At 52.9% G+C, this 15,798-nt stretch overlaps 1 protein-coding gene across 6 annotated transcripts in view; it reads left to right on the plus strand.

The window, feature by feature from the left end:
- Nucleotides 1-15,798, plus strand: part of NDRG4 (NDRG family member 4) — a 95,135-nt gene that overhangs the window by 73,277 nt on the left and 6,060 nt on the right. For 5 of the 6 annotated variants that reach the window (XM_019497254.2, XM_006271704.4, XM_019497252.2 and 2 more), the window contains 12 exons: nucleotides 5,527-5,647; nucleotides 6,310-6,372; nucleotides 7,105-7,165; nucleotides 8,844-8,930; nucleotides 9,456-9,512; nucleotides 10,470-10,573; nucleotides 11,212-11,268; nucleotides 11,359-11,410; nucleotides 12,616-12,663; nucleotides 13,566-13,601; nucleotides 14,094-14,145; nucleotides 14,858-14,896. In XM_019497254.2, the coding sequence (XP_019352799.1) occupies nucleotides 5,527-5,647; nucleotides 6,310-6,372; nucleotides 7,105-7,165; nucleotides 8,844-8,930; nucleotides 9,456-9,512; nucleotides 10,470-10,573; nucleotides 11,212-11,268; nucleotides 11,359-11,410; nucleotides 12,616-12,663; nucleotides 13,566-13,601; nucleotides 14,094-14,145; nucleotides 14,858-14,896 (777 nt within the window). The remainder of the gene's footprint in view (nucleotides 1-5,526; nucleotides 5,648-6,309; nucleotides 6,373-7,104; nucleotides 7,166-8,843; nucleotides 8,931-9,455; nucleotides 9,513-10,469; nucleotides 10,574-11,211; nucleotides 11,269-11,358; nucleotides 11,411-12,615; nucleotides 12,664-13,565; nucleotides 13,602-14,093; nucleotides 14,146-14,857; nucleotides 14,897-15,798) is intronic. The other variant, XM_019497253.2, reaches the window with a different exon arrangement.

Genomic DNA, 15,798 nt, shown 5'->3' on the forward strand with positions numbered 1-15,798 from the left:
ACCCCTGAATTAGCCCATTGTAAGAAGGATTTTCACCTTCCTCTGAGTGATCTACATTGGAAACTGCTGGAAGAAACAGGAAAAGATGAAGCACTGGTCAGTTCTGGGATGGAGATGTTTGAACTCCAGTGCCTCCAGCACTACAGGGCTGGCAGCGGTCACCACGATCCAAGAGATGGAATTGGTCACCTTGAGACTGCCCCCACCTCTCAGCGCTCCCACACAACATCAGGTTGTCCTGAGCTGCTGGGGTGGGCTGGCCAGAAAACAACAATTGTGTTTCATATACAGTGTTATAATTTTAAAATGTGTGTTTTGGTGTCATGCAGGACAATAAGGCTGGTTTAATTTTTTTTATCAAACATCTGTGAGTAAGAGAGTATCCCAGCAGTTAGGGCTGTATCCTTGGGTTGTGATAGTCCCTGGTTCAGATCTGTCCACCAAATCATGGAAAGCATGGACTTGAACCTATGCCTTCTACATGCTGAATCACCAGGCTCTTGGCTATTCATTCCTCTCTCTCTCTCCAGCCAGAAGCTCCATTCTGGCCCCAAGAAACCTGCCTCACGAACTTTCTACTGCATCCATTAGTGCAAAATAAGAACATTCTGTTTTGGATGAAATATCAGGAAAAAAGTTTTGCTCAGTTGCTCAGGCTCTTGGATCAAGTCCCCTCTGAAGCTAGGCTTTGAACAGAAGATGGATTCCCATGTGCAGCTTAATGCCTTCTCTGCTCCCTACCCCCACCTGGCACAGACAGCTGTGCTGTTGCTCCATTACAAGCTAAGCATGCAGCAGGCTTTGGCTGCAGGCTCAGTACAATGTGGTGTGTGTCCCTGCCTCCACCTGCTGCCAGAACACGTTGGTATTCAGAGCACAGCCCCAGTGGAGAGCAGCAAGGCTTAGTGGAAGCAGAAAGAGAAAGGGATTAGGGACAAGCTCAGAGACAGGCGCTGTAAAAGAACAGGAGAAGACAGCAGTCATAGACCTGCTGGGACGCTAGCTTGTTTCCTCTTTGCTGTGGGAGCTGGGGGCTGCTGGCTGCGTGCTCCTCACTGATCTCAGAGCAAGCCCTCATGCCTCCAAGCCAGGGGATTCTTAGCAAGTGATGATGGGTGTTAGCTCAGTTCAGCAGAGTCACTTTCTGTCACCCAGTCACCTTCCAGTGGAGGTTCTGCAGTTCTGGCTGCAGGAGGAGGTTTGCCATTGACTTCAGTGGATTTTGCCCTGGCATCACAACTGAGGCCTGTGTGGCTACATGGAGAGGGAGTGCCATATCTGGTGGCTGGAGCAAGGGTCCATGAATCAGGAAAGCAGAGCTTTGTTGCTGGCTGTGGAACAGAAAGTTATCCCTTGGCTAGAGTGGGCAGGGCTGGGCACCCAGACTCCCCTGGGTTTTGTTCCCAACTATGCCACTGATTTGGCCCCGGGGGGGTGGATCCTACTCTCTTTCTGCCTGAGATTCTCATCTCCAAACTTGAAATGACCATTTTGTCACATTTCTTTGTGATGGCGTGCAAAAAAATCTGCATTTCCATTGCAGATCAGTTTGTGGAACCCATGTGTCTCTTTATCATAATGTTTCCCTTTTTTTGCTAAATGGGTGGGTATTTCAAAATTTCATTTAGTTTTGGGGAGGGAAACTAATCTTCACAGAAACAATGCTGTGGTTGCTGACATTTCAAAGCCACTTAAATATTGACTTGAAAATGGGAACTGATCATTTTGGAGTGAAAATCCCATTTGTTTATTTATTTATCTGTCCCTTAGTTTATCTTCAGCAAAAGCCCACGTGGGGTTTTTTTCCTGGCATTTCATAAAATTGGAGACAGTTTTGTAAAATCTGTTTTTTTCCAGCTGTCTGCTTGTGACAGACTTAGGTTTTCCTGGGACTGTGTTGCCCAGACTCCAGCCCTGGCCTCTTCAAATTATTTCAAATCCTGAACAGGTGAATCCTATTAGAAAAAAAACAAACAAGGAAGGAATTTGAAGGGGCCAGAAAGGAATCCTTGAGCCTGTAATGGTGTCTGTAAAGCTTCTCGGGTAGAAAAGAAAGCATACATTTTGCTTATTGCCTACTTGTGTATGTACTTAGATGGCTGCACAGATCTGAGCACAGCACACTTTGCCATGAGATACAGAAGTCTATTATCCTCGTTGTACAGATGGCAAATTGTGTCTCTGAAGAGTGAAAATGGCTTGCCCAAGGTCATATAAGGAGTCTGTGGCTGAGATGATGATTGCTTCTAGGCCCTTTAAATTCCAATTGAGTCCCCTGTCCATGAACATATTCTGCCTACACTTCGCCTTCCGGTGGATACTGGATTATTTTGTACTGCTCTGAAATGGGATTGCTTCATCTGTGCAGCCACTGATGCTTTTTCTCATTCATGCAGTTCCCCCATATGTGGGAGGTGAAATTGCGGCCCCATTGAAGCCAATAGAGTTTTGATTTTGACTGCAGTGGGGCCAGTTTTGCCCAGGCTTTCCAATTTGAATCATCACTGACTGTTATCAGGCAATAACGATGTCTTGTGTGAATTCCTGTGCTCTGATTGGCAGCTGTGACTAACCGGTTGGACAACACAGTGCTGCACAATCATCATTGTACAGTGATTTCTCAGAAGTGACTATGCTGATCTCTCTGTTCTCATTTGCCAATTTGTATCCCATGGCTCTGAATGCCTCAGGATTGGCTAGCAGCAAGGATGCTGGCTCAATTCAGGTGTTTTTTCCCACAAGACTCAGAGTGGTGTCAACAGTGGCTGAGCTGCACCCACACCCTTCTGCCCCTACACTTCACTGCAGTCCTCATCACTTTTGTCCCCATTACAGTTGCCATCCCAGCTCCTTGCATCCAACTCCAGTTCAAAACAAAAGAGCAGCCCAAATATTTCATCCCCATGCCAGAGAGGTCAAGAGGGTGGTGGAAAAACATTGGTACAATGCAGTGGAGTATAACAACCCAGCAGGCCCAGGCATGTCCCAGTTAAGTAGACCAGAATGCTGTGATAGTTTCTGAGGCAGCAAAGACCCTCCAAAGTTGGTGCTATGAGGAAATGTCTCAGAGTTATTGCAATAGGCTGAACTGGGAAGATCTGGCAGATGATACTGTGTTTAGATTTACAAATTTACAGATCTCATTCAAGAGCTTGTGAGACACTCATGTTTAAAAATGCCATCTGGGCTCTTCTAAATATATCCCACGTAGTAGGTATACTACAGTACATGGCCTCTGAGTAGTCACATGGTGTTTTTCTTGCCTCAGAATGAATACTCAACTTAAATAAAAAGATTTCCAAGAGAACCTGCTCTCACAAAGGGAATTTCATACTGCAGTTTATTGGAAGCAATGAATGTTGAGTCCATGCCCTCCCTCAGCCATGTCTAACCCTGCCAGGCAGGTGTCTGGGATGTGGCTGGGCGTATCTCCCTGGTTAGTGACCCCAGCTTTTACTTGCCCATGGGTGACAGTGCTGAGCAAGTATCATGACATAGGCAAGAGTTTACTTTGCTCTCCCAGCCAACCTGAAGAAACTTAGATCTGTGGAAGTTTAAATTTCCTGTGCCCATAAGCAGTCTCTTGGGCAATATTGGCACCCATGATTAACCAGTTGAGTTGGAAGGAGCAGTGTAATCAGTGTTCAGTGTGGCCAGGAGCCACGGGTTCAGGACCACAGATCTTGGCCTAATTCTGCTGTAAGTGTTCATGGATGTGAATCAGTAGCCATTGTCTAGAGTCTCACTGTGGGGTCAGGATGGAACCCCTGAGCCAGGTCCTCTCCTGGCCTGCCCCACCTGCCACCTTTCACCCCGGGCAAAGCAGGCATCAAATTGTTCCACATTCCAATGACTTGCAGTGATGGGAATGGTGGGGCATGGTGCCTGGGAGGACTCGACCTGGCTAACATCTTCCCACACCCTGCAGCAAGCAGCACCTGTCCTGCCTCAGCCACTCCTCTAGGCCACAGCATGGAGTAGGTAGTGAAAGACCAGACAGCCCCAGACTGGCTCCTGCAAAAAGGCTCTCCCTTACAGAATTTGGTTGGTGGATTCAAAGCTAAAGGAGGTTGTGCCTTGTGGAAGCAGCTTGCCAGCAGGCAAAGCAGCCAGGAACAGCAGTCAGCAGGGGGTGCTTTGGGGACTGGATGAAAGCTGTCTGTGGGAGCTGGTGCCTCTGATTCTCTCTCCCCAGATGAGCAAGGGTCTGAAGAGGCCAAGAAGCACCAAGCTCAATGAAAGGGAAGGAAGAGCCATGTGTTCCTAGCTCTGGGGGGAGAAACTCTTGAAGGGCAGGCCTGTCTTGGGCAGAGTTCCCCCCAGGCCTCTTTGCTCAGTAGCTAGCTATGACCAGGAGCCATCAGCCAGGCACCATCACAGGGGTGGGGATGTCCCCAGGTGAGTGTGGCCAGGTACCAACCAGCCCCTTTGGATGGTATATTTTCCTGGGGACTTCATGATCATGGAAGAAGCCCCATCCCAAGGCCCCTGTGTTCTCTGTTGGCAATGGGAGCAGGCAGAAAGAAGACAGGGAGCTTTAGCAGGGAAGGTGCCATGTGACAGGCTGCTGTTGCTGTTGCTGCTGCTGGAAGGTCACCTTGGAAGTACTGCAGAGAGGGGAGGGGAGGAGCAGCAGGCTGCTCTGGCACAACCTGGAGAGAGACAGGGGAGATGGTGATGACAGATTGAGTAAGCCAGGCAGTGTCACCATTTAAAATCAGTATAAATGTATACAGAAGGAGAGGGGAGGAGGCTTTTGAAAATGTCTAAGGGAGTTAGGAGCACAGGCTCTGTTGGATTTGAACAAGATATGTCCCTAAGTCCATTGGGAGTTTTGGAAATCCCACCACAAAGGCCTACTTTTCCCACTTGGCTGTCTGTAGCCAGACATTGGTCTCCCACCACAGACCCCTCCCAGGATGGCTGGATTCTCATCAGAGCACTGCCCTGCAGGTGCACAGCCTCTCAAAAAATCAGGCCATTGAACAAGATGCTTGCTTTGAGTCACCTAGGTTTGAAAGTGAAAGCCTCTGTGACTTGCAAACCAGAAAGAAACCAGTGGCAGGACCAGGGAAGAGCCCAGGCATCCTGGCTGTCAAACAACTGTTTTTGAGACCAGCCTGTCTCCCTGGGTCATGGGCTTGGGAAGCATGGCATAGTGAACACAGTAGAAAGGGCAGGGTATGACCAAGGAACATGGGTAAGAGGAGGGGAATGTGCCTGATTTGGATGTCCCTTACACTGGTGTGTATCAGCAGGAGTTCTGCTGATGACAGTGTTACACCAGTGTAAGACAAGCCTGGGAGGGCTCTGGGGCCTGTTCAGGAGACTGCAATACCACATCTACCCTGCCTACCAGATCCCTTCTAGACACTGGGAGCAGCAGCTGATGACCAAGGTTTATATCTGAGAACTTGTATCTCCAAGCATTTGATCCTCATCTTGATTAGATGTCTGATGACCTTTAGTCTTTGACCTCTTTCCCTTTGACCTCTGACCCCTTCCTCTGCTTCTGAACTTTTGCAGATAAGCTGTGCTTCAACACCTTCTTCAACTATGAGGACATGCAGGAGATCACCAAGCACTTTGTGGTGTGTCACGTGGATGCACCAGGACAGCAGGCTGGAGCATCTCAGTTCCCACAGGGGTAGGTGCCTGAGCCCTCTCTGCCAGTCTGGGAGCTGGGTGCAGGGGCAGTAATCAGGCAGAGTGGCATGTGGAGCCATAGCAAATCTTCTTGCTGGGGAGCTCTGGGTTGGGCCTCAGGAGTTTCCTGGTTTGTTTCCCCAGTGGTTGGTGGGTCACCACAGTATAGCCATAGAGTGGGTTCAGCTACCAGAAGCTTTGTCTGCTTCAGACACTAGGAAGCTCTGTAGAAGGATGCTTTTGGCATTTGTCCTCCTTCATCCCAGCACCAGATGGGCCATTTTCTGTGCCACCTCCTGGGCTCTGCAGGGCGGCATTGACCAGGCAACATATCTCGGAAGGAGAGTCACTCTATTTCTCAAACCCTGTAAAGGACAGATTGTGGGATACCTTTCTTTGGCTGAGCTGGCACCCCCTTCAGAATTGCATCAGAGCTGATCCAAGGGTCAGCCAGAGGGAGGGAGCTGGGCTGGGGGAGCAGTGGTGTTAGAGGAAGTGATGGCATATGGATGGGTGGGTGGTACCTTCCCCTCTTAAAGAGCCAAGAACCCCCTCCAGCCCTGGCCTGGGTCCCCTGTTCCCCAGTAGACTCTGTTCCCTTCGGGCACTCCTCCTGCAGGGACACATCACTTCTCTTCTGTCTTCCCCCATCAATGCCTGCAGGTACCAGTATCCATCCATGGACCAGTTGGCTGCCATGTTACCTAGTGTGGTTCAGCATTTTGGGTGAGTGGCTGGTTGCTAAATGGCTTTGACTCCCTGGTGTGGGACAGTGAGATGGGGCAGGATGCTAAGAGGAATGTCAGATGCCAAGTGTCTGAGGTGTTAGCTTAGGTGCACAAACATGTAGGACTGGGTCCCTAGTGCTGGAAATAAGAATCAGACCAGCCAAACCTCCTATTAGGGCTGCAGTGACCTAAAAACACCTCAGCTGTGAAGAGCTTCTTGTTGATTCTTCTCAGCCAGAGCTGGACCTGAAGCAGAGAATCCAGGTTGTGAAGGCTTCTCAGTCCTCTTCCTAGTCTGCTGCATCATCCATTTCTCACTATCCTAGGGTGAAGCTGAAGGTACTAGAAAGGACTGGCTCTTCTTCCATGACTCAGTGCCATCCTGGTGGGATAGGGAAATCCCCCTGTCTCCTAGAAGAGCTGCATTGGATGGTACAGGCTTCGAGCTTGCCATATGATCTTCATAAAAAAATCACAGGAGTCATGTGATCTGTGTTCTCCAGGTCCCCTTCTCCTGACCTGCCCTGTCACCTTCCTGACACATAATAAGGGAAGGTGCTTCCTGGGGGCCAGCTAGTCCAGGAGGCTGGCAGCAGGCTATAGGGCCAGTCAGATTCAGCCTGGGTTGGTGGTAGCCATCTGACAGCTGATGAGCTCATCTGTTTCTAGTCCATGGACTAGCAGGGATTATTGGCAACTCCATTGGGACCTTGCTGTCTCTATATTTCAGGTTCAAGTATGTGATCGGAATTGGCGTGGGGGCAGGAGCCTACGTTCTGGCCAAGTTTGCTGTAAGTGAGACCTCAGCTTGGTGATCCCAAGTCCTCTGGCTAGGACGGGATATGTGCTGCCATGAGCGTGACCCACATCTGGCTCCATTAAAGCTGGAAGACCCTTGCACCATGTCACAGGGGGTTGACTGGAAAAGGCTCATAGCCATGGTCTTGTCCTCTCTGCTAGGCTTGCCCTGCTGCTGGAAGGGAGAGAATGGCATGATATGAAATCTTGGGGCAGGATCCTTATGCTCATGACAGTGAGTTCCAAAGTCCAGGTCCTGCTCTGGTGATGCTACTGTCCCCTGTTCTCACTGACACTTTCATTGGTCTGAAAGAGGTTTCAATGAGGGAGAGGGAAGTGATTTCTTGGGTAGCTAGTCCAGCTGCTCCATTTGGGCTGGTTGGAACATTTCTAGGGCATGGGGCTTCCTTCTCGTTGCAGTGAGTTACAGTACTCAGGTCAGGAGGTTACCAAGCAATGCGAGGATCACCATTACCTAAGCAGTCTGTATGGTCATTTGGGCGTGTCTCATGTCATTATAGCTCTTTGGGTGTATGGTATGACTGAACAATACACAGAAGTCTCAACCCAGAGCCCTGGTGTAGCAGATGGTCTTGAGGATGGGTAATGTCCTATCAGCTTTTATCAGTGGCAGCTGGCTGTCCTCCACAGGCAGGGCATGATTTTGGCTGAGTACTGGAGAGCTGAGAGAGAGTGCTGTTTTTGAATGATGCACAGGAAATAAAGAACTGGAGTCATGGGTGTCCTGTGTCCACATTATCTTGAATTATCTCACTTGTTTCATGGAGATGTGCAACGTGGGGAGAATCCGAGACCTTGGGCACCAAGGGCACCTACCACCAGTCAACCTGCAGGAAGGGCCACTTAATGTCCTTTCCTGTTTCTTCAGCAGATTCTTGGGAGTGTGATGGGAAGCTGGGTGCTAGGGGCTGCAGGAAGCACCGGCAGAAGGAAGGTGGAACTACTTTCCTATGTCTTTGGGCAGGAGGCAGCGTTCAGCAGAGGCACTAGTGCCAGCTGGGCACTGTGCCACACCCCACAGCCTGACTGGAAAGGATACAGGGCAACAGTAGATGGTGATGGAGGCTGCTTTGTCTTAGACTCTCCATGAACCTGCTCAACCAAGGGAAGGTGGGAGGCCAAGGGCAGTGGTTTGCAAGATCCTGGTAGATCAGTGGTAGAGCTGGTAGATCAGTGTTTCTCAACCTTTTAGACACAAGGCTGTCCTTGTTAGACTCAAGGTGCCCCTCAGAAAATGCCAGCTATTTGTTTTCTCTCATTTTTTGACTACATAAAAATACCAGTGTGATTCTTATGTTGCCAAGAACTCAGAAAGACCACAGCAGGTCAGAATGCTTTAACATTATGCATTCCTATTTGAAGTACCCAGGATTATCTTTGGAATCATATTTGCACACCTAACAATGTAAATATTGTGTGGAACCCACAGCGCCCTTGAAAGGATCTCAAGGCACCTCGGCTCTCTGGTTGTTAATGGTGGCATGCTCCCCCCAGTGAGGGCTCTCTCTGTTCGTCCCCTAGGAGAAGGGGTTTGCTGCCATTGCTTAGTTTAGGATCTCCATGCGGATGTATCCACACTTCTGCCAATCACACTGCTTAGTACCAGTCTTGCAGTGCAGTGAGCAATAGCCTGTGTCTGTTTGGCTGCAGCTGATCTTCCCAGACCTGGTCGAAGGGCTTGTCCTGATGAACATTGACCCCAATGGCAAAGGCTGGATTGACTGGGCAGCCACCAAGGTAAGCAGTTTCTGTTCTTCTGGCCCCATCTGCCCTCTGGGATGTGCTTGCCCCAAGTCCCTCAGAGCTGATGTTGACCTTGTACAGGTGGAAGCTGCAACTGTGTCCTCCAGTGGATAGAGAACTCTGTGTATGAAGGAAGCTGTCCTCAGAGAGACTGACTCCAGGAACATAGGCTGGGGCAGTCTGAGGCACCTCGGCTCCATGCAAGGGTGACACCTTCACCTCACAAATCACCTCTTCCCTGAGTCAGCCCCACAGCTGTGGGCCTAAGGCTGGGCCTGGGTACACCAGTTCCCCAGAAATAAGGGACACTCTTCTCTGCCTCAGATGTGTTACTTGTCAAGCCACAGATTTTTCTACGCTTCAGTGCATCCAGGCTTCCTTTAATGCCCTCCCCATTAGAGGCCCCTGAGCTAGGGCCACCCAGTCCTATCTCTCCCTTCCCATAGCGGTGGTGAGGTGGAATGGGGAGCAGTGTCTTGGGCTGGTCTGTTCAATGCTTGTGGTATTTTCTGTCTGCAGCTGTCTGGCCTAACCAGCTCTCTGCCTGACACTGTACTATCTCATCTCTTCAGCCAGGTAAGGGGGATGAGACATTGCTTACAGCTGCCTTCTGGGAAGGCCCAGGCAGACCACACAGGGACCTCTCTCCCAAGGAATGGGCTGGACTGGCTCCTCAGGCTGTCTGGCTATCTCCTGCTGGTTTCCCTCCCCTCCCCTTGGACTTATGGGGGCCATGAGCTTTTAGGGAGGGGTTGACCGAAGGCCATATCCTTTCCCTGCTGTGGAGGAGGAGAGCTGCTGCGTTGGCTTGAGGGGCCAACAAAGAGAGTGGGCAGCAAGTGCTGAGTTGTACGTGCTTTGTTGGCATATGCCCAGGAAGGGCCCATTGATGAGGGTGGAGCATGGGGGTCCTATTGGCCCCAGTCTGTGTAGCTGGAGAGCTTCAGAGCCCAAAGCAGGATTCCTGCTGCACTTCCCCAGCCAGCACCATCTTCCCACACTGCAGCCAGGATGGGACCCATAGGACTGAAGTCCCCTCATAGATCATCAGATCCAATCCCTTGGGTCTGAACCAAAGCCCAGAGCTGGCCCCAACTCCAAATCTGGGCTACTCCTGATCAGGACTCTTGGTATCTCAGCAGGCCCCTCCTCATACTGAGCTGAACCCAAACCTCAGAGCCTGGTCCTTGAAGAGGTCATGGGTTTGCAGGTTCAGCCTTTATCCTGATGGCAGCCAGAGGCCTAGCAAGGCTGTCCTGCAAGGTCAGCCTGTCTGGCATATGGTCTCTGTAGGGGCTGTGAACAGTGCAGGCTTCCAGGGTAGCCCTGGGGTCTCTCTTCTCCTGTCACTCTGGAAGGGGCATGTGGCCAGGGCCCACCATGTAGGACTCCCAGGCTCCAGCAGCCAGTTCTGGCCAACATTACAAGCCCTGGCCTGGGTGGAGGGGAGCCTTCCGTCCTGCTGTGGGTATCCTGGGCTTCCCTCTGCCTGAGTGAGGCCTGTCTCTCTTGTCTGCCCGTTGGCACATGCAGGAAGAGCTGGTGAACAACACAGAGCTGGTGCAGAGCTATCGGCAGCAGATCAGCAGTGTGGTGAACCAGTACAACCTGCAGCTGTTCTGGAACATGTACAACGGGTGAGGGGCTGCCCACCGTGGCACTCCAGGGTGGGCTGGATCTCTGCCTGTAGTGCCCACTTTGGCCATGTGGGGCTATAGGGCCAGTGAATGGGAGGGGAAGGCAGGGGGGCTGATGCTTTTCCTCCTGGAGCTGCCCCCTGCTTGGGGCACTAAGCCAGGTGCCCAGGCTGCCTTGGGGCTGGGGAGACCCTTCCAGCTGGGTGGTGATTGTCTAGTCACTGGGCTTTGCATTGGGCTTTCAAGGCCATTGGTAACGAGGATGTTCCTTGAGCAGCATGGTGGGATTGATGGTGGATTTCTGTTTGGTCTGCCCAGGCAGGGTGCCCTGGTGGTAGAGCTGAGCCTGAGACAAGTACAGAAAACCCTAAACCAGGTCCTTAGCTGGGAATGTGAGACTCCATGAGGCAGCACTAGCACCCAGCTGCTTCCTGAGCAGCAGGGTGCCACAGCCTAAGGCCCAGGGGATGCCTGTGTGTTGCCACCATAGGAGCATTGCTAGCACCCTTCCTGTGCTGCAGGAAGTGGAGGTGTCAGGCAGAGGGAGCTGCCAGGCCTCCTTTATGCCATCCCGGAGCTGTGCCACCTCATTCTAGGGCTCTCACCTCACTCTCTCCCTTTCTCTGCCTCTCCCTCAGCCGCAGAGATCTGGACATTAACCGGCCTGGGACTGTCCCCAATGCCAAAACACTCCGGTAAGTCACGCCCTGGTCTAGGAGGTTTGAACGGGAACCCGGTCACTGCAGATCAGCCCCTGACCCCTCTCCTCTTCTTGGTGTTTCCAGCTGTCCTGTGATGCTGGTGGTGGGAGACAACGCACCTGCTGAAGATGGGGTGGTAAGTAAAGGGTTAAACTTGTGCTACTTGTTAGGGCCCTGAGGAAAAACTGTATCACCTCAGACACATGCATACTCACACACATGTGACACGCACACACACACACACAAGCGCACTTCTCCCCAGCAGCTGAAATCCCTGCCACCACCCCACTTCTCTGCTTCCTGGCCAGAGGGATCCAGGTCCTAGGGGGGCCCTGAGGGACAGGCTGGGTCTCTGATTTCCTACCTAGACCCCAGCCTCCCTCTCCATTTGCAGGCTGTTCTAAGAATTAAATAGCAGCAGTTGCACAAGGACAGTAGTTGGCAACCTTTATGGTCAGCAGGTCAGGGCTTGTAGCCAGCAGCTTCCATGGGCTGCCAATTGCCCTCTTCCCCTGCTGTCTCTGGCATGTGCCCTGCCAGCTTTTCTTGTCATTGCTATGAAATGCCACAGATTGATGTGACCAATGATTATGCAGAGGGGCGAATTGCTAATCAGACAGAGCAGGGAGGGAAGGAGAAGGGTGGAACATGGCACAGGGATGGTCCAGTGCCCCTGCACTTTTGTGCCACCAATCCCTTAGCTACCATGGGCCAGATCAAACATTCTGCAGGCTGGATCCCCACAGGCTGCGGGTCGCTCACAATGCCTGCACTAGGAGGATTAAAGTGACTTCATGGCCCAGGACAGAGACCCAGGCACCCTTCCTGCCTTCTCCACCTCTTATGCCTCCCACCTTTCCCTTCCTGTTCTCGGGGGCATGATTCCTGATAGAGATGACTGCAGGGGGAAATCAAGTTTGTTGACAGTGATTGGAAGTATGGAGCCCTGTCAGCTACCCTGAGCCCTGCTGGGAGACCTGGGCAGCAGTGCCAGGACACTCCTCAGAGGTTCAAACAGGTGAACAGTTTGGGCCAACTCCTCTCTGTCTGTTTCCCTTTTCTAGGTGCCTTTTGTTCTAACCCCATTTCTCACACTCCCTTGCTTCCTGGTTTCTACCCAGCTAATTGTTAATTTTCCATCACAGCCGCTGCCGCCTCCCCTCCCCCCCCCCCCCCCCCCCCGTCCCATCAGCCTCCGTGTCCCCTTCAGACAAGTACATGGGGTGCCTAGTCAAAGGACTCCTTCAGGAGCTGTAAGGCAAGAGACATGGCCAGGGCAGAGTCTGGGTGATGGCCAAGGGTGACTGCCTGGTGGGTAAACCTTGCTCTTGTTCCTGGCAGGTGGAGTGTAACTCTAAGCTGGACCCAACCAATACGACTTTCCTGAAGGTAACCAGACCCATGAGTGACTCAACTGCAGAGGGAGAGGCCAGTGACCATTCTGGGATTGAGAGGACAGGGCAAGGTCTTGTCTCTATGTCCCTCAGAGCCCCACAGCCCTGCTCAGCCCTGCTCAGCCCCTTCCATCCCAGCTCTGCCAGTTTGCACCTGGCAGTTGGAACCAGGCTGATACTGGGCTACTCCATGGGGTGCCCCTCACTGGTCTGTCCCCATCCTAGATCCAGTACTTGAGCTCCAGACATGGGGTGTGTGGCCCAGCCACCCTGAGTGCCCACGCTTGCCCTGCTGGGTGCCCAGGGGGCAGGTAATGGTTGGGAGGAGGCCACCTTGTGGCCTCATCAGGCATTGCACCACAGATCAGCCATGCTGGGGGCCTTGGCCTGGTCAAAGGGCTGGGGAGAGGGTAGGCTGCATTGTGCCCACTGCAGGGAGCCACCTGGCTTGGCCTCCCTGCAGGTGGTAAAAAAACCAGGGGAGACATGTGTCAGTTTTCACAGGAAGCATTGTACCCCATCCCCAGCTCCTGGCCAGAGATGTGAGCTCTCCCACACCAAGCTGGCTCCCTGCTGAGATGCCTGGGCCCCCGCAATGGCTCCCAGGGGCCTTTGCAACCCCTGTTTTGATTTAAACATGGGGTCTCATCCTGCTCAAGCCAAGCCAGCTGGGACTGGGGGTGCTTGACAGTGCTCAGGACTGGGCTTAGTGTCTGTGACACCAGGGAAGCTCCAGGCAGCCCCAGCTGTTGCAGACTTCCTGTTCCCAGCCCTGCAGTGGCAGGGTGTAGGCAGCAGTGCTCAGCTGAGCAGGGGGAAGGAGCAGACTCTGAGCCCCCGTATAGGATAGATCTGTCCTGCGGTGCATCACTAACCCTGTTCTGCTCCCCTCCGCAGATGGCTGACTCCGGTGGGCTCCCACAGGTCACACAGGTGAGTCCTCAACTCCCCCACCCTGCTCCTTTTGCCTGATGCCCTGTGCCCAGTCACCCAAGAACGATGTGACAGGGCACCCCTTCTCCCACTGCATTTCCAGACTCCACAGAGGAGGAAGCAGGAATCTCTTATTCACAACAGGGAGGGGCTGTTCAGGAGTGTGGGGCAGGGACAGAGTCCATTTGTCTCCTCATGGACAATTGTACCCGGGTGGGAGGATGGGGCAGGGGGTCCCTCCCTGCTGGGATTGTGGCAAAATCCACCCTCAGGCCTGGCCATGGCCATCCCGCCCCCCTGCCCCTATGTGGCCATCCATTTCCTGCTACAAAGCACTAACACATCCCCCAGGAGTGGGTGAATTGGGAGGGGGCTGTACAGGGGTGTGTCCTGGGCTCCCTGGTTGCTGCAGACCATGGCCAAGAAGCCTGCTTCCTCCCTTTCTGAGCGAGCCAGTGCCACCCTGAGCATCTACCTTCTCTCCCACAACAGCCTGGAAAACTGACCGAAGCCTTTAAGTACTTCCTGCAAGGGATGGGCTACAGTAAGTGCTGTGTTGCATGAAGGCTTGTGTGTGCCAGTGTGCATGTGCCTAGGAGCATACGTGCAGCTCTGTAACTAATGTGCCTGTGAGGAAGGATGTGTCTTGTGGGGGACAGGACACCATGCACACAGAGTGGGGGAGATGCTTAGGGAAGAAGGAGAGAGAGAGAGAGAATGTAAATATGTTTGTGCATGAAGATGTGTGGATGCAGGTGCACGTTACGTGCTGGGTTTGTATGTAGAGGTGTTGCCCTGCATGTCTCTGTGTGCGTGGACAGGAGTGTGTCATCCCTTCTGCTGATGATCAGTGGAATTAAGGCCCATCTGTACAACCTAGGCAGGGCCTCTGTGTATGTGTGTGTTGGGGGAAGGGGGTTCGTGTGCGTGGTTATCGATTGCAGAAACTGGGCTACACACAAGGCTCCATCCTGCTGCTGATTGCTGGAACCGGGGTCAGTGTAGACAGGTGCTGTGTGCATGCATGTCTGTGTGTGTGCATGTGTTGGCTGTGTGTGCACACACGTGTGTGTGCATGTGTGTGGGCAGGGCCCATGTGCCCAGTTCACCATCTCTGCCATCTCTGTACCTGCCACTCTATTTTGTGGTCATCCCACTTGAACTGCTTCCTGGGGTTGAGCCAGTCTTGACGGTCTCTTTTTCTCCAAACATCCCTTGTTTCCCTGCCCCCTTCTCTTGCTCTCTGTCTCTCTCAGTTGCTTACTTGAAGGACCGGAGGCTGAGTGGAGGAGCAGGTACCCGTCACTGCTGCTCACCCTCGCACTCATCCGCTGCATGTGCCCCTGCCACCAGCTCCATGTGCATTGCTGCAGGGGGGCTGCATCCCAGGGTCCATCCTGGCCACCTGTCCCCTCCCCCATGTCCCACGCAGATAGGAGCAGTGACAGATACGTCACCCAGAAAGGGCAGCTGCAGGGCTTACTGGGGTGAAAAAAGTCTCAGGCAAGCTTTGGAGGAGGCAGGGTCAGGAAAGAGGGAGGGGGTTGGGTGCAGGGAGGAGTGACTGAGGGCACCCCCTCCCCCCCCACTCCTACCCTTGGTGACTGCTCAAGGGTGGCTTCAGAACAAAGCCTGCAATTGCCCCAGGCCAGTGGCATCAGCACTTACAGAGCTGACTGGCAGATGGCTGATAGCAGCTGTGAGGGAGGGCTGCTATGAATCTGGTCTAGGAAAGAGAAGTGGGGCCTGCTACTGATTCTCTGCTGGAGTGAGCCCTGCCCTTGCAGCTGCTGAGCGGCTGGTGCTGTGTGGGCAAGTGGGCACTCTGGGCAGGGCGCCGCTGATGGGGTGGCCAATGCTGCTGCTCTGGTGTGTGTGTGTGTCTGTGCCAGGGATGGACTTAGGAGCTGGGCAGCAGGGAATGCCGCCTGCTTTGCACTGCTACTGGGCTGCTGCATTTGCCTCCCAGGAGTTTGGAAGCAGCTTGGTCCAGGCCGGGGGAGGCTGGGCTCTGCCCAGAGCCCTCAGCAGCCAGCAGGCACTAGCCTGGGAGAGCGTGGGAGGATGTGGCAGAGGGAAGGAGTCCTGTGGTGGGGATCTCCTCCTCTCCCCTGTGTGACAAGACAGTGGGCATTGAAACACTCCTCCTTCGGGATGTGGGATTCCTACAGCAGCTGGCACAAGCTTGGAGCTGGGG

The sequence above is a fragment of the Alligator mississippiensis genome, chromosome 10, assembly GCF_030867095.1.
Source record: "Alligator mississippiensis isolate rAllMis1 chromosome 10, rAllMis1, whole genome shotgun sequence".
Lineage (NCBI taxonomy): Eukaryota > Metazoa > Chordata > Crocodylia > Alligatoridae > Alligator > Alligator mississippiensis.